We start from the raw sequence: 23,774 nt of genomic DNA on the forward strand, positions 1-23,774 counted from the left end.
GAGTACTGAGCCCTGGGGTACCCCACTGCTCACATCTTGCCAGGTTGAGTACAACCCATCCACCACTACTCTCTGGGTGTGCCCCACCAGCCAGTTTTTACCCATCCAACTGTGTAGGCATCAATGCCACGGTCGCTTAATTTATTGATGAGGATGGGGTGAGAGACAAGTGTCAAAGGCCTTCTTAAAGTCTAGAAAGACTACGTTCATGGCGACACCATCATCCAAAGATTTAATTACCTGGTCATAAAAGGCAATCAGGTTGGTCAGGCAGGACCTGTCCTTTATGAACCCATGCTGGTTGCCTCTGAGCATGATCTCCCCTGCAGGCCCCCCACAGATGCGCTCCTTGATGATTTTCTCCAAGATCTTCCCAAGCACCGAGGTGAGGCTTACAGGCCTATAGTTACTTGGGTTCTCCTTCCTCCCTTTCTTGAAAATTGGGACCACATTAGCCAGTCTCCAATCCCCTGGCACCTGGCCAGATGATCACGAATGCTCATACAGCCAGGCCAAGGGCTCCACAATGACCCCTGCCAGCTCCCTCAACACCCTTGGGTGGAGGGCATCTGGACTTGCAGATTTAAAAATGTCTAGCCCTTCCAGAAGATCCCTAACTACATCTGCGCTGACTTAAGGCCTGACAGAGCTATCCCTGAGATTGTCCCTACCTCTGGTAGGTGGGATGTCCCGGTCCCTGTTCAAGAAAACAGAGGCAAAGAAAGTGTTAAAAATATCAGCTTTCTTGTCTGGTGTAGCCACAAGATTACTGTTTGTGTCTTGCAGGGGCCCTACGTTGCCTGGTGCCCTCTTCTTGCTCCCAATGTACTTGACAAAGGACTTTTTGTTGTACTTAATCCTGAACGCTAGCTTGAGTTTCATCTCTACCTTTGCCTTCCTAATACCCCTCCTACACTGATGGGCCTCTCCCTTCCACTGGTTGTATGCCACCCTTTTAGTCCTCAGGCACTGCTGAATGCCCTTGCTGAGGCAAGGGGGTTTCTGAGCACTCTTACCCCCCTTGCTTCTCTCAGGAACTGTTACCCTTTGGGCCTGGAGGATCTTCCCCTTAAGGTACACCCATCCCTCATGTACTCCCATGTCCTCTACCTTCTGGGCCCTCAGTGCCTCCCCCACTAATCTCTGAAGCTCATTGAAGTTGGCCCTTCTGAAGTCAAGGGCTTTAGTCTTGCTATAAGCCCTTGACACGCTGCGCTGGATAGTGAATTCCAGCAAGTGATGATCGCTATTGCTCAGGTGGTCAAGGACCTGCAGTCCCCTCACCAGGTCATCCTCAGTGGCCAGGACCAGGTCCTCTCATGGCTTCTAATTTTCACTGCCATACATTTGCATTTTGACAGACCTGCATTTTGCATATTGGCTTCTATCCCATCCAGGAGAACACAAAACAACAGCAGATTCCAACTATTTAGTTGGTCTAATAAAAGATATCACATTTACCCCAAGAACCCTGTCTGCTTATGTCCTTGGACCAACATGGTACAACCAACACCCCTGAAATGTGTTGAACTAAGGCTCTTGAGAGCATGGGTCCCCTTGAGTATGGGATTAGGGATGACCCAGAGGTGAAGCCAGCCTTTAGGTTTATAAAAGTCCTTTTCTGAAGGACATGTATTGTCAAAACTACCTTGCTGCAATGTTTTTAGCTATGCTTAGTGCACTGATGTGCTACTTTATTTAATAATAATAATAAAAGTGCCTTGAAAATCCCAGGTACTTCAGACTCAAAATTGGGAAAGTCATAAGGTTGAATAGTTTTCAATGTAGTCTATGCATATATTATTTTTAAAGTACATTTGTGAAACTGCAACAAAACTCCTGCTATGCAGATGCTTAATTTTTAAATGATTAGCTAGTATGCAGGTATAGTAATATGTGAGATTTGTAAATGCTGTATTATAAATAGGGACCCACTGAAATTGCAATTCCACAATTTTTGCAGAAACCACATTTTTGTGTGGGCTCCATGAAAGTTCAGGCTCTGGCTGGGGGGGGGCAGGAGGAAAGGGTGCTGCTGGCACAGCAAGATGGCTGATACCTCCTCCCCTTGCTGCTGATTGGGTGTAAGGGCTGTCTCATACAGCCTCACCCCTTGCCATTAATAGGTGTCAAGGAGCAGGGCTGCATGATGGGCAGCCCTTGCAGCCAATTAGTGGTGAGGGGCAAGGCCACTGGGTGGTCTTGCCCAATCAGAGGTGGAGGGGGTGATGCTGTGCTCAGCTTGTGAAAATGGCTCCCGGCCTTGTGCTCTGCATTTGAAATTGGTCAGCAGCTGCTTCCAGTTTGGTAGACTCCTAATCATAAACATTTCAGTACATGGTTATGTCAAAGATATGCCTGGTGTGCCTCAAACATCTGTTTTTGTCCAGATACAGGCATTTTTTAATGTTTTTGGATTAAAACAAATTCAGGATGCTGCCTCCTTTACCTCCAGCCCAGCTGTTTCTGGTATGAGATGGATAGTCCATGCCCGTACATACTCAAGAATAACACGATCCAACATTATGAAAAACAGAAGTGGTTAAATAAAAGCCTTGGAATATTTCATGCCAGTGGTCACAATTCCATAAAGTTTAATGCATTAAAAAAAGAAAGACTCCTAGAAAAAGGGCTGGAAGAGACTGCAGGAAGTAATTTGGTCCAACACCCTGTTTAGATAATCCCAAACAGATGTTTGTCTAACCTTCACTTTAAAAACTTCCAGTGATGTAGATTTCACAAGTTCTCTTGGTAATCTGTTCCAGCGCTTAACCACCCTCATAGAAATGAAGTGTGTCATAATTGAATTGGGAATACAAGAACAGAATGTTTTTAGAATACAACTTTTGTTTCTGGGCCCTTTGAAATACTGCTGTTTTCTATGTTTGATTCCTTATAAACTTTGTATGTATGAAGCATCCAAATGAAGGATTTATCTCAAAGGAACAGACCCACAACTGTAAATATTTAACAGGCTGTCCAACTTTTTCACTACATTCTACTCTCTACACATTCTGTGTTCAAATGGTTTAGTAACTTCCTACATTTTTTTTGCTAGAATGGTGTTGCCAATTCTTAAAAAAAATCTAAATAGGTTTAAAATCTACTTTATAGTTTGCATTCTAAAGATTTCCCTTTGATCACTATATTGTTGGCCCCACTTTTATTTTGGAACTTGATCTTTTATTAAGGTTAAAAAAAAAATCATTTAACATTTCTTGTCCATCGCTATACTCTTTTGACATGACCACATGCGTTTCAAATGCTATTATAATTTAGAGTGGGCAGAGGTTTCCACAGCTGAAAGTTCTCTCTAGTTTTAGGCTACAGACTTCTGATGCACCTTATTGCGTATATGCCACACACAATCAATCAGATTGAACAATTGATGCAGAAGTTTTTTGAAAATTCCTGAGACACTAGAAGAGAAAAATATTTATATAGGTTTTTCTTTAACCTAGGTATTTTTAACCTTATGACAAACAATTGAAAATTGGCCAGGTCAGATGACCAGTTGTTTGATTTCCAAAATTTTGTAATATATCTGCAGTTTTAGAGTTTCTTTTCTGCTCTTACTGAAGTTTGTCTTGTGGAGCATAGTCATTGTTTGGCTCAGACCAAAATTTTAATTTGTGATTTGTTGTTAGTAGTGGTCCATTAGAATTTTTTTACACATGAAACTTTTTTGTTCTGTTTTAATCAGACTCTCACATAATTTAAAAATCTATCTCCAAAAAATTTTGCTGATTTTAATTGGCTGTGCTTTGCATACTTTTTGAAGTTTCTGTTTGTGATGGGCTTCAAGTTTGGACTAGTTACATTTTTCAGATTCATAACCTGTCTTATATGAAATTACTTCTTGTTTGTTCCTGAATAGCTGAAGTACTCCCGTGTGGTCAAGAGTACTTGAAGAAACCATTTATTCTTTCTCAGACAGAAATAGGACAGCGTTTTAACTGCATTATTTGATCCAGCTGGGAGTATCAGAAGGAAATTTTTAAAGAAAATTAAAGCTTTTAAATATTTTTAAAAAATTTAAGTTTAATTACTTGTTTGTCCTTTTAAGGACTTGATTGTACTTAAAAGGCAGTATAATTCCATGGGATTTATTATTAATCCATAATTTAGGACAAGCCATATAATTAGCTTTTTTAGGGTTGACTTGTTTTCTTAAGCCTAGTGTTGTTTCTGTTTCTGGTCCCAGTTATTTTATGCAAAAGTGTTTGACCCTATTAAAGTCAAAATTATGCTCTTAAATTTATGAAATGATGATGCAAGGAGACTTGTTTTAAGGACTAAAACTATACAAACTGTGTATGACCCAACAAATTGCATGAACCATGTTTAGTTTGGTACGAGAAGGGACTGTAGAGCTCAAGTCTTCCAAATTAAGGTTTTGGTTAATGTTGCTTTGATTGTCCTTGAGGTGCAGTACGTGTACCATCTTCATCCTCATGTTTGGTTGTCAGATTTAAGACTGATATGTTTTTATTAATGGGTTGGACTTGGCAGCTGCTAAGATACTGTAATTAATTAGAAACCTGTAATGTGAATCACAGTGACAGTGATGAAGGTTTGGTTAGGACAGAAATCATGCAGGTGTGTTGGACTGATCCTCCTTTCCATGAACTGCTGATGTCTGCAATAAATCATCTTGTTTCTAATGTCAAATGTTTAAAATTCTCAGGTCACTGAAGATGTTAGACCAGATCCAAAATCTGGCTGAGCTGAGTTGAGGCAGATATATTTTTAATTTTTCATATTTGTGTTTCTTGGTTTCTTAGGGATAGTTTCTTCCCTGGGAAAGTTTAAAGCATATTTCAGGTTGCTTTAAACTCAGCTTCATTTCATTGCCCTCCATGTGTATAGTTTACTTTCCTGTCAGACTGGTACAGAAGAACTACAAATTGGTCCTGTGATCTCAAACCCAGTATCTTCTGAACTACTAGTTTGTAATATTTGGCTATTTGTTTTTTAAGCATGTTTTATTATTTGAAATAGTAGCAAAAACAGCAGAAGTGTGCAGTATTTTTAGAGGTTGGGAGCAGGAAATAATTGTGCAAATGGTGGCATGCCTTCCTTTGTGCCTGTTGATATCTGGTGTTGTGTAATTTATTAGCATATTTTCTTGCATGCAGCATGCACCTTGCTCCCCAAAACCAGCCCCCTCATATGCGGGGGAGGGGGAGAAGGGAATAGCAGGGAAGCTGCTTTCTTGGCGGGAAAAGCAACAAGCCTGAAAACACTGGGCATCTTTACAGGTGGAGAAAGGGGGAAGTGCTTTAATAAGAGCGGCTCTCAGGAGCCACTCTAATTAAAGTGCCTGCAGTATCTCGGAGGGATTACAACTAAAGGTCATTCAACAAGCTTTAGTTAAAGCACTCCTGTTGCCATTTTGAAGCGCAGGGATGCTGAATACATGCGACTCAGGGGCTGCTGGAGTGTGCTAATTAGCATGCTCCATCAGACTCAGTTGATCAAGTCTGCTCTAACATATGCTAATTAGCATACATCGTAGCAGGCATCGGGCATGTCTATAGGTGCCCACTGTGCATGCCATGCTGCTGCCAAAATGGTGTAGTTGTGTGTTAACCCTCTCATAGCTATAGCTATTGGCTGAGCACTATAGCTTGTGCCTGAAGCAGCAAGTGAGCTGCTGGTAGTATCCTGATGAGGCGTGTGTGGTGTAAACAACACTTAATTTACAGAAACTTAAAGAACTACTTACAGCAAAGAAATAAGTTGTCAGTGCCTTGGAGCCTAATCTTGTGTGACATTTGAGTAAATCCATCTGGAAACATGGGGTATCCAGGAAATGTGTGGCATTTCAGAAGACAATTTGCCACACTGGGAATTTCCTGCTACCTGCTGGTTCACCCCAGACTGCATCCTGGGATGCCACACTTCCTGGACACTCTGTTTCCAGCAGGACTTACTTTGTCACACAGTTGGCCATGACTCTGGAAATACTCTTTTTCCTTGTTTTCCTCTTTCTGCACCCTGAAAACAAGGTGTGTGTTGTTTGGGGGCATATACCATTTGAGAGAATGTAGTATCTTTCTTCATGATAATAATCAAGGTTTGGTATCTTAAGCTGGTAAAAGCAATAAAATTTGGCCACATCATACCCATAAATCCACAAATGTTACTCTGTAGTCAGTTGAGAACTGTGTCAAAGAGCCCAGAGAGGATGGTCAAATGGTTAAAAACCTAGAGTAGCACTGTGGAGATTTCAGTTCATTTTCTAGCTCTCATACAGACGTTGTATGATCTTGGGCATTAGTTCTACATGTGTAAAATTGAGGATCATCCTCTCTGTCTTGTCTATTTAAACTATAAATGTTTTAAAGTAGATTTCTTCCTCATAAGCTCTTAGTTCAGTTCTTGCAAAACTTGAATTCTTTTTACCAAACTCATGACCTTGAAATTCACTCATGAGATTCTCACATGGTTTTGATTGTGTGGAGAATTGGTTGGGCCTGACCAACTTCCAAGTGCACATAAAGGGCATAGTTGCATGATTTCCCAGTACATGAAGCATACGTAACCTGTATCTTGTAGTTGAGAAGGATCTTGACTTACTGTTTTGCAACATAGTTCATTCATTTTTTTGGCTTTCCCAGACAGCCTGCTATAAGAAAAATCTAGTCTAAGTGGCTGAGGGTCACATGCCCCATGGCCTACACCAGTTAGGGCCATGTGCAATAGAGGCCATAGGTCTTCTAGGCTACATGCTGCATACGCATGAGTGCTCCCTCCCTTCCCCACACTGCATTGCATTGTGGGCATAGGTGCTCTCCTTGCACTGCACAGCTGGGTGGCCACCATAGGTGGTGGAAGGCCAGAGCTAACCGGGCTCAGCCCCCCAAACTAATTTTGTGCAACCAGTGACAGCAGCAGCACCACAGCACTGCTATCCCGCAGCACCCAGTGCTGCTTGGCACCACCGCCATTCCCTGCTGCCACAGTGCTGCACCTAGCACCTCCACCATGCGCTCCTCCACCACTACACAGCACCAGCACATACTGGCCCCGCAATGGCCCTCACCCCTCCTACAACTACTGGTGGGCACTCCCCACTGCACTGCATGTAGTGCCCTGGCTAACCTTTTGGCTGCTTGGCTGTTGGCTTCCCTGCTGTGTCATGCCGCATAGGTGTTCCAGGTCACTGGCTTCCCAGTACTATGGGCTATACCACACTGCCCTACTCCACCCTACCTCACCCCACCCCCTGGGGTTGGGTCAAGCAGCAGAAGTCAAAGGAGAGAGGGGGAGCCTGGACCCCTTAGCAGTTAATACCGACTGGAGCAATTGGGCAGTGGTAGCCAGATGGGACTCAGAAGGTCACATGTTAACCCCCTGTGGTCAACAGGACACCAGTTGAATAGTCCTGATCTAGTCTTATTGTAGGCTTTTTCCCCCTCAAAGGTCTCTGCTTCACCAAACTTCCCCCTGTGAAATAGCTCATGCTCCAGAAGGGGTGGGGAAAATCTCATATTTAATGGTCATTTTGGTATCTGAAATCAATATCACTTATGGCTTCTATGCAGGGGAACAAGAATAGCTCTTTGTGTGGCTCTTTTGGAATAAAATTGATTTGATTCCAGCATAATCACCTGATTTAAAAAATGGAGCTAACTGTACTGAAATAAAATCACTTAAGAATACCATACCTACATGGAAACTATCCTAAAATAGCTATACTGGTTCCTTGCTTTTCAGTTCTATGGGCTCCTAAATTGCTTTTAAGAATGGGATTGAGATGTTTAACTCACTTGAGCGTGTTTTTTAAATATTACCATAATGCATGTCTTCACTTCAACGAAAATTTAGTTTACTGGTTTCATACCACCCATTTTCTTTCTTTATATAGTTCTCCATTAAAGCCATTTACTTTTATAGTTCCTGAGATGGTTGCCACTTTGAAGCATTTTTCTCTCCCCATATAATTTCTACTTTGAATTCATACTATCATTTGAGAGTCTTCTGTGAACTCTCTTCAATGAGATGATTTTATCATGAAGTGTGGGCAGAGTTCTTCAGACGAGAACTGTGTATGATATCCCATGCAATGTAAAAGAGTAATTTAATCTTCTTTATTTTGAGGGGAGTGTGCTGTCTTACACAACCTGGAATTAAACTGACTTCTTCACAGTTGTGTAACACTGGGAACTCATTTTTAATGTATAGCTGATTGCCCCTATCTGATTTTCTAAATATTAGCTCCCTATTTACATCTATGCTGCATGTTCTCCTAAGTGGAATTTTAAACTTTTTCATGCTAAATCTTATGCATCACTCCTTTGATCAAATCCCTAAGCTTTCCAGATCCATCTGTATTTTACATATTCTTTTGTAGTTTTCCAGTCATTTTTTTGTTAGAAGAAATTGTCTGGCATTTTAAAAAATCTGTTATCTTTGGTAAATCTGTGCATGTGTCTATTTTTCTTTTCTTTTGTTTATTTTTTTTGCAGAGAGCGATAATGAACTCTCAAGTGGCACTGGGGATGTGTCTAAGGATTGCCCTGAGAAGATTTTGTATTCCTGGGGAGAATTGCTGGGGAAATGGTAAACATTCATTTTCTCATTTAGGTTTTTAAATATTGATATATTCACCTTTCAGAAAAACCAACTGCGTCTCAGTACAACACAAGGCCTAAAGTTACATCAGCTTAAGTTTTAATTTATTTTCCTTTAAAATACCCAACATTTTACCTGTGATATACAGTAGTTGTACTGCATGTGGAGTTGTATGTTGCATTTTAACTTGGAACATGATGGATTTAAACATTGTATTTTTAACTGAAAGTTATTTTGGGGGATCTCTGACGTGGCTTCCACCAGTGTTGGTCCTTTTGTTGTTCTTTGAGCATTTCTCCATGTAGGAGTGTACCTGAGGCGTGTTCAGTGAAACTCAGAATTTTTTAGTGAGCAGTGTCTATTGGGGCCACATGTGTGTCCTTGTATGCTCTGATGTCCCTTTCTGAAAAGACAAAGGGCCCAGAAGTCCTAACTGCCACTCAGTTCCTTTCTATTACCTGTGTTAGTGTTATACCTTCTATGATTTCTTTTGTAGTGTAGTTAATTGGTTTAGCACTCTTACTGGTTTAGCGTGAGTTTTCTTAGATTTTAATATATATATTTTTAAAGCCTGATGGAAAGAGAAGAAAAAGAGCCTGTGTTTTTGTGACAATACTGAGATCTGAGTCTCCGGCAGAGTTTAAATCTTCAGGCTTTTATGATTTGCCCTGCCTGCAGCACCACATATGCTTCTTTTTTAAGTGTTTTTCATGTTCAGGGAAATATTCCATATTCCCTCTACATTTTCTGTTTGTAATTCTTTTTTTTAAATGCAGAGAGGGTTGCAGTGTTAATGTGAAACTGTTCCTCCTGGTTTTATCAAAAGTTGGTTTTATCAGGTGCTCTAACAAGAAGAGAAGCCACTTTGGAAGATCAAAAATCTCTAGTTGTGAGTGACTTCACACTATTAGCAAATGTTTTGAGCCAGGGCTGTTAAACTCACTTAGCCCTAAGGGCTGAATAAATGGTTTGGGACTGGTCTATTAACCAATATGGTTGGGCTGATGTATGGTGGGGCTGATTTGGGCCCAAGTATCCCCCATCACCATGGTGGTGTCATAACCCAATGAGTATTTGTGTGTGTGCTTCGGCACTGCAGAATTACTTCCCGCCATCTGGAGCTTTCTTTGCACGGTGCAATTCTCAGCTGCAGAGGGAAAACCCTGGTGCAAAGGAGTTCCCACCACTCGCATGCAAATTTGTGTCCCACTATTGGCTGTTTCTAAATTATTCCCACGTGGCTGCTAGCGATTGGCTTGCTAGCCGTATAAGAGGCTTGAGCAGTTTCCACCCAAGTCGGAGATCTCCAAGAATCTCAGGAGGATCCTGAGAACCCCGATTCCGAGAATTCCGGGAGAAATCCGAGAGAATTCTGGCAAGGAGTCCACAATTACCTCGTGGATTTCTACTTAAATCTCGGACCGAATGGTGGTTTGATCAGCCATCAAGAGTCTCTCCCCATCACCAAACGATCCCTGACATATCCCTACCCTGCTCGCTCATTGAGAGTCACAGCTCGGACTCTCGTATCGGTTCAGAGAGCTCTCATCGTTCGAGTTTTCTTCTTTTCTTCTTTTCTTCTATCTACAACTGTAACCAAGCAGGTTTTCATGCCTGCACCGTGACCATCTATGGTGTAAGTAAAACAATATTTAATCAACCTCCACACGTCAGTGCCTAATTCTAGTCCGCCGTGCTGACTTCCCTGGCCCATGTGGCTGGGCTGCTGGCCACAGCCCCTTGGCCCCGACGTGGCGACGAGGATGGGATACGGGGAAAGCACGATAGAACTAGAATTAGTTGAGAACTGCCCTTGGGGAAGTGGGAAACGCGACGTAGCAAGCGTCGTGGAACTAGAGGCACATATCGCTTACCACCAGGCGGGCGGAACGGGTGAAAGGTTTATCAGCGGACGCCTTTCGCTGAAGGGAGAAGAGGGAGCTTCCGAAGACGGAGCCCCAAGAGAGAGGGAAGTGTATCTTCACCCCGTGGCATTCGGGTATATAATGAATAATGAGCGGGTCCTGTTTAGGCCCCTCGACACTGTGTCCCTTGCCAGAGTCAACCCAGCAGGCGCGGTAAACCCGACCCTCACCCAGGAGTTTGCCCGTTGCCTAAGATGTGCTCGGGAGAGTGAAGAACCGGTGCCGATCGACCGGTTCGCCCCCTTTATGGTGGTGTCTAAATTGAGGGGTTGCGAGCGTCTATCTAAGCTCCGCGAAGATCTGGAGATGGAGGGACGCGCCGCAGATGAGAGGGTAGCCCCGAAGTACGACAAGGGGAGAATGTTAACTGCAACATTTCGTACTATAACTGATTTGATGCAGAAAAATGCAAGTTTAAGAGCCCAGCTGCATATGGCCATTCAAGTGGTCAAAGAGACGGCTGCAAAAGAAAATCTTGAGATGCCACGCCAAGATGGCGCCGAGCAAGAGGGAGACCACGTGGAAAAAACGGAAAAGAAGGGTGGAGCTTCGGAGGAACTTGCGAGAGTTCAGCCAGTGACCCCGCCCACTGACGTAGCGTCGCTTCTGGCGACCACGCCTTCTTGCCGACGGAAGGGAGAATCGAGCGGAGGAGTGCATCCGCCCCTCCTGCCAGAAGCAATAACAGCAATGACTCCCACAGCAGCAACGCCTCAACCTGTAGCAACAACCAGTCGAGTCATCAATTCGCAGAGTACAATTTGTGCTACTACCTATTACGCTCGCACTAGAACTGAACTACAGGAGTTGTGTAGAGAATCAAGAATCCAACCTGAAGAAACTCTAGCTGTATGGTTGGGACGTCTGGTCGTGGAACTTGGGTCTGACCTGCTGAACCGGGAAGAAGCAAGCTTCTTGGTCAGACAAGCTTCGTGGAGTAGAGGACATGTCACTGATATCGACATGGTGAGGTTTAACGCTCACTGGCCTATTCTACTTCCAGCGCTTGTTGCAGGACAGATAAGCCAGAAATCCCACGCATGGCATGACGGACGGCCAGAACATACTGGCACAGAGCAACTTATACTAGTGATCATCGGAGTATCATACTGTGCCTGGAACCTCAGAACATGTATGTCGCAGGGCACCTTAGTGCCTGCTCCTAAGAGAGGAGAAACTGCCAGGGAGAGAGCCCTGGCAGAACCAAGTGAGCACAGCTGCGGGTTGCCGGAGCAACCAAGCGGAGCCAGCTGCCTGTAGGGGGCAGGGCCTGGCCCTTATAAAGCCCAGGGCTGAGGCCAGGCTGGCAGTTCTCTGCCAGCAGCCGGAGAGGCAGGAGCTCCCTCGGCCGAGATATGGGAAGGAGCCTAAGTCGCAAGTACAGCTCATGATAGCCCTGGAGGCTTGAGCTATGATGAGGAGTTATGGCCAGGCGGCTTGCATTTGTGTTACAGCCTAGGGGCTTGTGGTTTTGCTTTGTGTTTGTATTATTACACCCGGAGGCTTGGGCGAGGCTGTAGGGGTTGGAGGAGGCCTCAATTACTCGCACTCCAGTGCGTGAGCAACTGGCGGCGAGGAGCGCGGCCAGTAGGTCGCGGGCGCAACCCGTAGGTTGCAGACGGGGACCTAGACCCTGGATTGCGTGTGGGGGGAACATAGCCCCCGGCCCCAGGAAAGGGGCGGTATTACTGAGTAGCCCAGTGTGGGCACGGCGAGCCCCAGAGAAGGGGGGAGCGCCATACTGAGCAGCCCTAGAGAGCGGGGCCATACTGAGTAGCCCAGTGTGGGCGCAGCGAGCCCCCAGAGAGGGGGAACGCCCTTGTACGTTATTGAGTAGCCCAGTGTGGGCGCGGCGAGCCCCAGAGAGGGAGAACGCCATTGTGTTTTATTGAGTAGCCCAGTGTGGGCGCGGCGAGCCCCCAGAGAGGGGGAACGCCCTTGTGCTTTGTGGAGTAGCCCAGTGTGGGCGCACGGGCATAGCGAGCCCGGCCGCAGGCTAGTGCGGCAATCCCCCTCAGACCAAGGCAGGGCGCTGCGGTTGCCCCTGAGAAGACAGGGAGTAGCAGCGCGGGGAGCCAGAGTCAGGGAGGGTATCCATGCGGTTGGCCCATAGGACCGGAGGCCCGCTAGAGAGTCCCGGAGCGGAACCACACCGGCAGGGGAGGCCCAGAGTGGGCCAGACGAGAGTCCCAGCAAGAGGCTGGGCATGAGAGAGGGAGCCCAGGGTGGGCCACAGTAGAGAGACAGACCGGACAACGTCCTTTACATCTGCGAGGCTTGGGGCGTGGTATCAGGGGCTGATAGGAGCCACGCATAGCCCATAAGGCTAGGGCGCTTGGGTAGCGCCCATTGTACGGGGAGACCCACGAGGGGTCCAGGAGCTGACAGGCCCGAGGAAACACAAGGCAGCCTCCCTATTATATATTCCATCAAGACGTGGCGGGCGAGAATGGAGGGTGCCCTCGGGCTGGAGTAGCGCAGTGAGAGGGCCTCAAGGAGATCACGGCCCTCCGTGAGGACCCCGCCGTGACAATGTACATTGGGACTGACACCACTCCAGCAAATAAGACCATGGCCTCACCGTCATCTATGAAACCCTGGAACTGTTCCAGTGACCATCCACAGCATAGATAGTTGTCTTGAGGTTTATGGGCGAAAAGAACATCGTTGTCCTCCGGATTCTGCTTAACCCAATGGTGAACCAACCCGTAAGTAATCTTCTTCGTCAGTTGTCACAACTGTGTATCCTGATGGAGCCAAGAATATCCAGCGATGGCGATTGGCCTTTGAGTTGGGTTTTAATTATTTGGAAGAGCTAGATGATGGCTCCTCGACGATTTCATCTAGTTGATCGTGCAAGAGAGAGTTGGCTCCACTCTAGCCGTGTTTAAACACCTGTATTATATATTTGGGGGAAGTGGTAGTGCATTTAACTAAACACCCTATTGTGTGCGGGTTTTTGTAAATATTTTGATATACGTTAACTTATTTTCTGAGAGTTTTGTTTACAGGTTCAGGACTCAGAGTGCGTGGCGGAGAGAAGCCCTGAGAGACAGAGGGACAACACCATCAGCAAAAGCGAGGGCTTGACACGCGCCTTCGCCATGACACCCACTGAAGCCCTAATCGTGCAGTTTTTTGTTATGAATCTGGTTATGTGTGCATGTGTATGTGCCAGCTATTATTTAATTCGATCCCTGGAGAACGAACTTTTTATGTTAGCTAATTTTGTGTTTACCTGTTTAGTTCAACAACCAGTTGTGAGAGCTTTTGACGACCCGAGTGACGAGCATGTGATATAATTCAGCTGTGCCTTCAGCAAGGGGGGATATCATAACCCAATGAGTATTTGTGTGTGCGCTTCGGCACTGCAGAATTACTTCCCGCCATCTGGAGCTTTCTTTGCACGGTGCAATTCTCAGCTGCAGAGGGAAGGCCCCAGTGCAAAGGAGTTCCCGCTGCTCGCATGCAAATTTGTGTCCCACTATTGGCTGTTTCTAAATTATTCCCACGTGGCTGCTAGCGATTGGCTTGCTAGCCGTATAAGAGGCTTGAGCAGTTTCCACCCAAGTCGGAGATCTCCGAGAATCTCAGGAGGATCCTGAGAACCCCGATTCCGAGAATTCCGGGAGAAATCCGAGAGAATTCCGGCAAGGAGTCCACGATTACCTCGTGGATTTCTACGTAAATCTCGGACCGAATGGTGGTTTGATCAGCCATCAAGAGTCTCTCCCCATCACCGAATGATCCCTGACGTATCCCTACCCTGCTCGCTCATTGAGAGTCACAGCTCGGACTCTCGTATCGGTTCAGAGAGCTCTCATCGTTCGAGTTTTCTTCTTTTCTTCTTTTCTTCTATCTACAACTGTACCAAGCAAGTTTTCCTGCCTGCACTGCGACCATCTATGGTGTAAGTAAAACAATCTTTAATCAACCTCCACGCGTCAGTGCCTAATTCTAGTCCACCGTGCCAACTTCCCTGGCCCACGTGGCCGGGCTGCTGGCTACGGCCCCTCGGCCCCGACAGGTGGAACCAGTACACAGGGCAACTGCTCTGGCTGGTCCAGGACTCAGCGGGGAGAGACCTGACATCCTGGGTGCTTGGCTGCTAGTGTGGAAACAAGCTTTGGTGCCAGGCTTCTTCCCATGGTGCTGTGGGTGCTCCAGCACTATAGCTGTCACTCAGGCACTTGGCTACCACCATGGAAACAAGCTATGGTGCTGCTTGGGCTCCAACACTAGGGTCCAATGCCAGGTGTGATTGTATAGTTAAAGGAGAAGAACTTTAAGAATTGGGAGATTTCTCTCATAGACCTTGAAGCCCCATGCTTAGGCTAAGACACAGATAGAGGCCTCTGGTAAGAGGAGAAGCAGGATCTGGCTTTTTCTCAGGTGATGTGCTTAGATGCAGGAACCACATTGTGCCACCTTGCAGTTCTTAAAAAAGATCAGTGCTGTATTAGTTTTACAGTTGAAAAGATGATGACCCTCAGTGGTCTGCAACCAAGAAACTCTTTTCATAATGATCACCAATCTGGCTGCAGTGTCAGAAGCACAAAGCTGTGAAGAGGCAGAAGATTTGTCTTGGTAGGTTCTTTATCTCTGTGAGGATTAACTACAGAAACCAGCCAGTTTCTATTTCTCATCTGCCACTGTTGAATCTAAGGAATCAAGTATCAGACGAGTAAAGAAATACTGTCTTGTGAGACACTGAGCACCTGGAGTATAGTTTTATGGACATTTGGGACTTCCTCTGAATCCAGAATTTTATTATTAGCAGGGAGGCTGTCTGGATGAATTTTATAGACAGGTTCTGCTTGTAGGCTGTACGCAAGATTTTGATTTCTCAGAAGAAATGTCTATCTGCAAAATACATGCCACAAGTAAAAATGCTTTTCTTTGTAGTGCATTAAGAACTGTGTTTAGTGTGAAGATTTATCCATATCAGTTTTTCTGGAGCATTTTACTAGTGTGCTCTTAAAACACATCAATCTCTTAGTTTGTTCTGTGAGTATGATCTGTTGACACATAATCTGCCCATAAAAAGTTGTTCAGTTTCTTCTCAACCTCTATTTTCTAGATTTTATAAATATTTGGTTTATGTATTTCCACAGATTAAGGAACCATTTCTGTTTCTGATTTGGAACTTGAATATAGTTGGTGGACACTCCAGTTGAATTAATGAAAGCATGATCTTTATTTGAACTTCGTTAGGACAGTACTTTTTGTTGCTTTTCTACGCAGCCTTCAGAGTGGCTGAAATTCAAGCTGTAATCAGAGGAGAGAGGATTATTCTGGGTGCTGCTTTTATTGTTGTTATATACATAAACTTTTGAGTATCATGGTAGCCTTCTTCAGGCCTCAGGAAGGGTACTGTGATACCCAAAAACTTGCCTATGTCTATACCAGTGATTCTTAACTTGGGTGCTACAGGACCCTGGGGTGCCATGAGATCCTTTCAGGAGTGCTGTGCCATCCCCATTCCCAAATCAAACTCCCCCCTTACACCCCTCTGTTTTCAGGAGATGCTGAATGGGGCTAGACTTGGCTGAAGACAGGATCCAGGTTTCTTTAGGATTGAGGGGAATGCATCTGGCTCTCCTTTCTGGGAACAGGGAACAATCTATGCTGAAAGTGTGAAGCAGAAGCTGGGGAAGGGAGAAGGTGGAGTCAGCCTTTCATTCCCACCCCTGCTGGGAGGCCCCACTCCAGGAGGCTCTTCCAGGAGAGAATCTGTGACCAGGCCTGGGACAAACTGGTAGAGAGTTTGCACCGCACCACACTGTACTGCCCAGCCAGCCAGACCCACATTGTGTTGCCCCAGCCAGCCAGATCCTTCCCACTGCAAGGACCCAGCTGCCCTTCAACAGCATCTTCTTCCTGCAGGAAGAGCCTCATCTCCCCCCATTTTGTAGGGCTTCCCTTTCGCTTTTATTTTCCTATCCACCATCTCTCTCCCCTCCCTTTTTATACTGAAAATGAAGCTGGGGAGACTTGTGGCTTTATTATGAATAGTATCACAAAGCCCTCTCTCCAAGAAGGGATATTATTCTGTATTTTAAAAAATTCCTATTTCTAGACTTCACACTTAATTCCTTAAGTTCCATTAGACACCTTTACCCTTCATCTTTGCTTCCTAATTGCTCCAAGGATAAATACATTAACGATTTGGGGTGTCCAGACCCTGTGGTGACAGAAGCTATAATAGTATCTTTCTAAATCAGTGATTCTGAATTGCCAGGCTCTAGCATGGGTTTAATTTATATTACAGTTATCTGTGTATGCTTTTTCCAGTGTGCTTAAATAATGCATTTCCAGTCAGATTATTTTTTACAAAGTGTAATAAAATGGGTTACCACTAAATTTTAAAAAGTGTTGGAGTGCCTTGAATCTAAAAAGGTTGAGAACCACTGATCTAGACCAACCATACAGTTGGTCCACTAAAGATATCACCCAAAAGAATTCTTGCCTGTTGCTAAGTCAGGTTTACCAAATACTGCTCTTCAACACTCCAACTAGACCCTAAACTTTTACCAGAAATAGTGTGGGATTTGCATTAAAACCAGTTATTATTCAGAGACTAAATTCTACATGTTGTGCCTTCTTTCTGTATCTATAGGACAGAGCATTTTGATAACTCTGAGATCCTTTGGGAGCAAATAAGAATCAATCTGATCTTCAGATCTCAGACTCCTAAAATGAATTATGGGTTTCATTAAGATTGACCATTCTCCTTGAGTTAGAGGCCTTTTCAGTAGGGCTCAAAGTTGTTTTTCTTAAGTGAAGATCTTGTTCCTGAAATCTGTAGAGCATGTACTTAAGGATTAAATCATATGTTTACCAGTCATTACCCCATTGTCTGAGCTTCTAGATCAGATACACAATTTGCTCTATAGCAGGGGTGTGCAAAATATGGCCCATGGGCTGGATGCGGCCTTCCAAGGCATTTTAGACAACTTGCAGCAAGTCTCTTGACCCCTCCTGGCCCATATGTAGGGGGTAGCCCAGGCCGTGGTGCATGTGAACAGTCCTGCCACCCCCAGGCATGCAGTGGGACTGAGGCAGCATGGGAGGTGGACTCAGCTTCCTGGTGGCAGTGGCCCCTTCCAGCCATTATCACTGGATCCAGCCTACCTGACCAGATACTTCAGCCCATCTGCCCTGCATCCACACTGGGGATGTTGGACCAAGTGGGTGGGTGGGCACCCCCCAGCCTGTGGCAGTTCACCAAAACTCCCTAAGTAGCCCTCCAGCCCAAATAATTGCCCCCCCTGCACTATAGTAATTATTTAGGTAGAGGCTCAAATCTCTTACCTGCCTAGGTAAGAGGTATAACTTGCCTACAGTAAAATCCATGTGGACAAATGCTCCGAGAAAACATGTGGATTACTTACTTTATAGTAATTGGAGTTCTTTAAGGTACCTTTGTTCAAATCATTCTTAGGATATGCTCTCCTTCCTCCTTGTGCTGAGGTTAAGAAGAACTTGAGTAACTTTCCATAGGCAGATTATGTGTCAACAGGTACAACCCCTACTTGTGAGAATAAACATGGATATTAGGTAGCTATATAAATATCAAGACAGGTGCAATGTTAAAATTCAAGAAGTAATCTTAAAATAGTTCAAATGGTAAAATAAAAGATGACTTGTAATATATAAGAGAATATTTGAATATGCTTTTTGTCCATATACTGTATTTGCCAGAATCCAAGATGACTTTAAATTTAAGATGATCTCCCCTCTCCAGTAATTAGATTCTGTGCATGGAAAATTATTAATTTGTTTATATTTTTTATGTATAGAGTTTGATTAGTAGAAGGTAGTCTTAAGGTAGTCTGTATTGGGGAGAGCAGCAGTGGTGAGTGAGGGCCAGAACCCCCATCCCTTTTGCTCCCCACTCTCTGCCTCCTGCACCCCATGCTCCCCTCTTTGCAACCTGCCCCTCCCCTTTGCATCCTCTGCATGCTCCCTACTCGCCACTCTTCATACCTTCTGGTGCAGCTTTGCTTCTCTAGGGCAGTCAGCAGCAATGTGGCACAAGCCCAACCCAGCCCTTCACCCTCCTCCCTGCCCCCACCTTAGCTATGCCTGTTCCCCTCACTCCTTGCTCCTCCTTCCCTCCCTCCGCCTTACCTTCTGCTACAGCTCTGCTCCTGCTGTGGGAGAAACATGATGAACACTTAATGGAATTTTCATAGTCCTTGGCTATTTATTGAACTTCATGCTATGACTGGATAGGTAACTTATTTTTTGGTAATTTTTTACTTATAAAATGTGGAGTCTAAAAAATATCCCATAATATATTCTATGTATTATTTATACAGCTCTTGAAATGCACCAGAGCTATATAAAAGACAGCCCTTTTTTCTAGGGAGCTAAAGTTCTACATATGGTTGCATCATAAAATATAGACTAAAATGGCAGGGTGGACAATGAAAGAAGAGGAGAACTACAGAAAAAGAAGAAACCTTGGCTAGAAGGGTGGATGCTTGTTATGTCTATAGGGAAAGTGTATGGAAAGCCTTCAGTAAGAGGATATAGAACTGTGACACAAGTGAAGGATATGATTTGTAGAGGTGCACTGATATATTGGTACCATAACGAATCAGTAGTGGTAAAAGGGAGATTAACATTATCAGCTATCAGCTTTTTTTGGCCAGTGTAGCTGATAATGTCACTGAATAGATATAATATCCCTTCTGGCCAGGGCTCCTGGACACCGCATGCATGCAGCAGCACACATGCATGTGACCAGGAATGCAGCTGGGTAGCATGGAGAGCAGTGCCCTGCAGGTAAGTCTGTGGAGGGGAAGGGGTATGGGGGAGGGGCAGATCAAGGCACACACTGAGGGAGGGAGTGGGATAGGGGCAGGGGCTGGAGGCAGTGCCCAGCCATGACAGTGAGTGGGACCCAGAGTGGGGAGTGGGATGGAGCCGTGGGCAGCTTGTCCGGGGGTGCAGGATGAGGTGAGGAGCTGGCACAGAGAGGTGGGGAAAGGGAGCATGAAGGGAGGAGGGAAGCTCCCTGCTGCTGCGCCCACCCCCCGCAGAGGCATGGGGGGGCATGTGCGCCCCCCTGCAGATTTGTGCGCAGGACAGATGCAGGCTGGTTGCTATGGGCTCAAGGCTCTCTGCTCTGCTGCCTTTCCCTAGGGATCCCTGCGTCAGCTGCGTGTCCCCTGCCCACCCAGCAGCAGTGGGGGTGGTGAGTTGTGCCTCCTGCTGCCAGGTGGGCAGAGGCACATGGCTGGTGCAGGGCCCCCAGGGCAAAGATAGCAGAGTGGAGAGCCCTGAGCCCACAGCAGGCAGCCCACATCCAGCCTTGCTCTGCTCTGCTCGGCTCTACTCTCCTCCGATTACAAGCATCCCCATGCTTAAAAATGGTGGTGGTGGCACTTGAACTAAAGCTCATTTGATGAGCATTAAGTTCAAGCGTGCCCGTTGCCATTTTTAAGCTCCAGGTCACTAATCCACAACGAGCCACCTACAGCTCCATCCCATTCCCTGCCCTGGCCCTGTGTGGGCAGTGGCTAGGCAGTGCCCCCAATTTACCAGCCTGGCTGGGCAGTGCCCCCAGCCCCTGCCCCACTCCCTCCCTCATGATGCAGGCCTCGATCTGTCCCCACACATCCCTTCCCCTCCACTGACTTACCTGCAGCGAGCTGCTTTCCATGCTGCCCAGCTGCAATACTGTTAATCGGTTATCAGATTGGTATTGGCTGATATGCCTGATGAATAATTGGCTATCAGTATTGGCCACTGCTCACATCTCACCAGGTTGAGTACAGCCTGTCCACCCCATCAACCAATTTTTTGGGCATGCCCCATCAGCCAATTTTTTACCCATCCAACTGTGCAGGCATCAGTGCCACAGTCACTTAATTTATTGATGAGGATGGGGTGAGAGACAGTGTCAAAGGCCTTCTTAAAGTCTAGAAAGACTACGTCCACAGTGACACCATCATCCAAGGATTTAGTCACTTGGTCATAAAAGGCAATCAGGTTGGTCTGGCAGGACCTGCCTTTGATGAACCCATGCTGATTGCCCCTGAGCATGATCTCCCCTGCAGGCCCCTCACAGATGTACTCCTTGATGATTCTCTCCAAGATCTTCCCGACCACCGAGGTGAGGCTTACAGGCTTCCTTTCTCTCTTTCTTGAAAATTGGGACCACATTAGCCAGTCTCCAATCCCCCGGCACCTGGCCAGATGATCACGAATGCTCATACAGCCAGGCCAAGGGCTCCACGATGACCCCTGGCAGCTCTCTCAGCACCCTTGGGTGGAGGGCATCTGGACCTGCAGATTTAATGTCTAGCCCTTCCAGAAGATCCCTTACTACATCTGCACTGACTGAAGGCCTGACAGAGCTATCCTCAAGATTGTCCCTACCTCTGGTAGGTGGGATATCCTGGTCCCTGTTCAAGAAAACAGAGGCAAAGAAAGTGTTAAAAATATCAGCTTTCTTGTCTGGCGTAGCCACAAGATTACTGTTTGCGTCTTGCAGCGGCCTTACATTGCCTGGTGCCCTCTTCTTACTCCCAATGTACTTGACAAAGGACTTTCTGTTGTCCTTAATCCTGAACGCTAGCCTGAGTTCCATCTCTACCTTGGCCTTCCTAATAGCCCTCCTACACTCACGGGCCGAGGAGGAGTACTCCTCCTTGGTGATAGCTCTTCCCTTCCACTGGTTGTACGCCTCTCTTTTAGTCCTCAGGCATTGCTGAATGCCCTTGCTGAGCCAAGGGGGTTTCTGAGCACTCTTACCCTCCTTGCTTTTCTCAGGGACTGTTATCCTTTGTGCCTGGAGGATCGCCCCCTTAAGGTACGACCATCCCTTGTGGACTCCCATCTTTTCTACCTTCTGGGCCCTCAGTGCCTCCCACACTAGTCTCCTAAGCTCATTGAAGTTGGCCTTTCTGAAGTCAAGGGCTTTAGCCTTGGTGTAAGCCCTTGACACCCTGCGTTGGATAGTGAAATCCAGCAGGTGATGATCGCTATTGCCCAGGTGGTCAAGGACCTGCAGTCCCCTCACCAGGTCATCCCCCATGGCCAGGACCAGGTCCAGCAAGGCATTACCCCTAGTGGGGCTGTGCACTTCCTGGATAAGGTGAAGGTCCTGTAATACAGCCAGGAACCTACATGAGCAGTCAGACCTGGCTATCTGCTCCTCCTAGCAAATGTCTGGGTACTTTAGGTCACCCATGACAATAACATCCCTTGACCTAACCACCTCCATAAACTGACTGCATTGGCAGCTGATGTTCATCTTGGAGTCAATAATGACTCCAAAATCCCGTTCTGCCTCTGTGCTTTCAAGGGGGGAACTCCCCAGCCTGTATGTATTCCTCAACATACCACACAGACCCCTGACATGTCATGTAGGCCTTCCCGCCACCCCCTGGCTGCACCACATTGGTCCCGCTGTTCTGACTTGCTGTGCCACAAAGATGTCTTATGTACACAGATGTGCCATGCCACACGGCCCCCTTCTGCCGTCTGTCCCCCGCCCCCGTGGACAGCTCCCTCTGTACTGTACCAGCATGGATGGTATTTAGAGTCCTTTGGTCCCTCCAGGCTCTCTGACCACAGACTCTTTCAGCCCCACAGACGTCACCCCTCTGCCCAACCCCCAGAGAAGTTATAGGTATGTCTGTGCTACTCAGTACCAGCACAAGGCAGTACTATATTGAGACAAGTCACGCATGCTGTCTCCTGAACTGAAAAGAGTTTATCTGCCTTGGACCAGTGCTATAGATGTGCCAGTAAATTTTACTGAGAGGCAGAGCTTATTGGTGTGCATGTTGTGCCAAGCTGATGTGACTGCTTCTTTCTGGTTTAGGAGTTAGTACACATGGAGCAATATGTCCTACTATTAGTATTACTTGCTATCACAATTGAACAGTAAATTTATACCCTTAAAGATTTCAGGATATAGCTCATTACATCCAGTTAATCACATCTTAAGTTATAACCTGGCCATGCGTTCAGTCAATCAATAGCATGATAAAAGGAAGAATGTTACACACATTTTTCGTGGAGTAACTTTTTGGCTGGTTCTTATCATGCCATTAATTAAACATGTGGTCAGGGTCGTGCCTGTGGCTGGGAGCCCCATTAGTTGCAGGGATGCACCTTGCGCACTTCTGAGTCTGGGAGTCTGCAGCTGGTGTGGCTCCGAGCCATGGGAGTACATGTCCGTGGGGCTGGGAGCCCTGGGGGCTCCCAGTCACGGGGATACATCATGTACCCCTGTGGCTGGGAGCCTGCAACTGAGCCAGACTCCCAGCCATGGGGGTGCACCATGCATCCCCACAAGTAATAGGTATGCATAGTGTGCCCCCACAGCTGGGAGCCCAGCTCAGCTGATTGGACTCCCAGCTGCAGGGGTTCCTGTTTCATCCCTGTGGCTGGGAGCCCCACCAGCTGTTGGGACTCCCAGTCTCAAGAGCTTGCTACTTGCTGATGCAGGAAGAGCCTGGGCTTCCTCTGTAATGGCTATGAGTCATGATGGGATCTGATGTGTGATCCCACAGTCATGCCTTCTGCCATGCGTGTGTGGCATGGCAGGAGGCCCAATTGTGTGGATTACACATCAGATCCCATCATATCTTTACCTGAACATCTGGAGGGGCTCTTAAACTCTGAATTTCATTTCTTCTAGTATTTTTAGTGCAGGAAGAGATTGATGTGATCTGTACACCAGTGGTTAGATTCACAAGCCCTTGAGTTGATGTGATAGTCTTGTATATAACCTCGAGAACATACAAAGCTGCTTTGCTTGACTAACTCTAGGCATGGATGGGACCCTGCCTCCACTTCCCTCCTACTTTGAAGATATTGGAGTAGTAGACAAGGAGTGGAAGAACTCACCCAGCTTAAGAACTAGTTGTGCCGGGACCTGCCTTGATGGTCTCCTGTAGGGCTGCCTGTGGGAGCCTACTACCACCATTAACGCAATAGAGCCAACTTTTTAGGCAGTAGGGAAATAGCAGGTGTTGTTCTCTGCCAGGCCATTAGGTTGGGAGTGTAGAAGAAACCTCTCCTTTGAGTTGTCTGTGTAGATTGGGCTCAGGCCTTCCTCCTCTTTGAAAGATGCCAGCCTGTTTAAATGTATAAAGAGATGGGGTAGGTATAAGGGAGATTTAAATTATCCAACAAAGAAGGAGTATGGTTTCTACTGCTCCAGCAAATAATCTGTGTGGATGGGCACTGCTACCACCATCTCAAATAAGAGGCAGTGTCATGAGGATTGGACTTCTAAGTGGA

General features: G+C 46.2%; 1 protein-coding gene across 3 annotated transcripts in view; it reads left to right on the forward strand.

Moving 5' to 3' along the window:
• The window catches only part of RABGAP1L (RAB GTPase activating protein 1 like), a 512,101-nt gene that overhangs the window by 111,134 nt on the left and 377,193 nt on the right, over nucleotides 1–23,774 (forward strand). For all 3 annotated transcript variants that reach the window (XM_019500211.2, XM_014596010.3, XM_006272942.4), the window contains exon 12: nucleotides 8,475–8,568. In XM_019500211.2, the coding sequence (XP_019355756.1) occupies nucleotides 8,475–8,568 (94 nt within the window). The remainder of the gene's footprint in view (nucleotides 1–8,474; nucleotides 8,569–23,774) is intronic.

Source organism: Alligator mississippiensis, chromosome 5 (genome assembly GCF_030867095.1).
Source record: "Alligator mississippiensis isolate rAllMis1 chromosome 5, rAllMis1, whole genome shotgun sequence".
In the NCBI taxonomy this organism is placed as follows: Eukaryota; Metazoa; Chordata; order Crocodylia; family Alligatoridae; genus Alligator; species Alligator mississippiensis.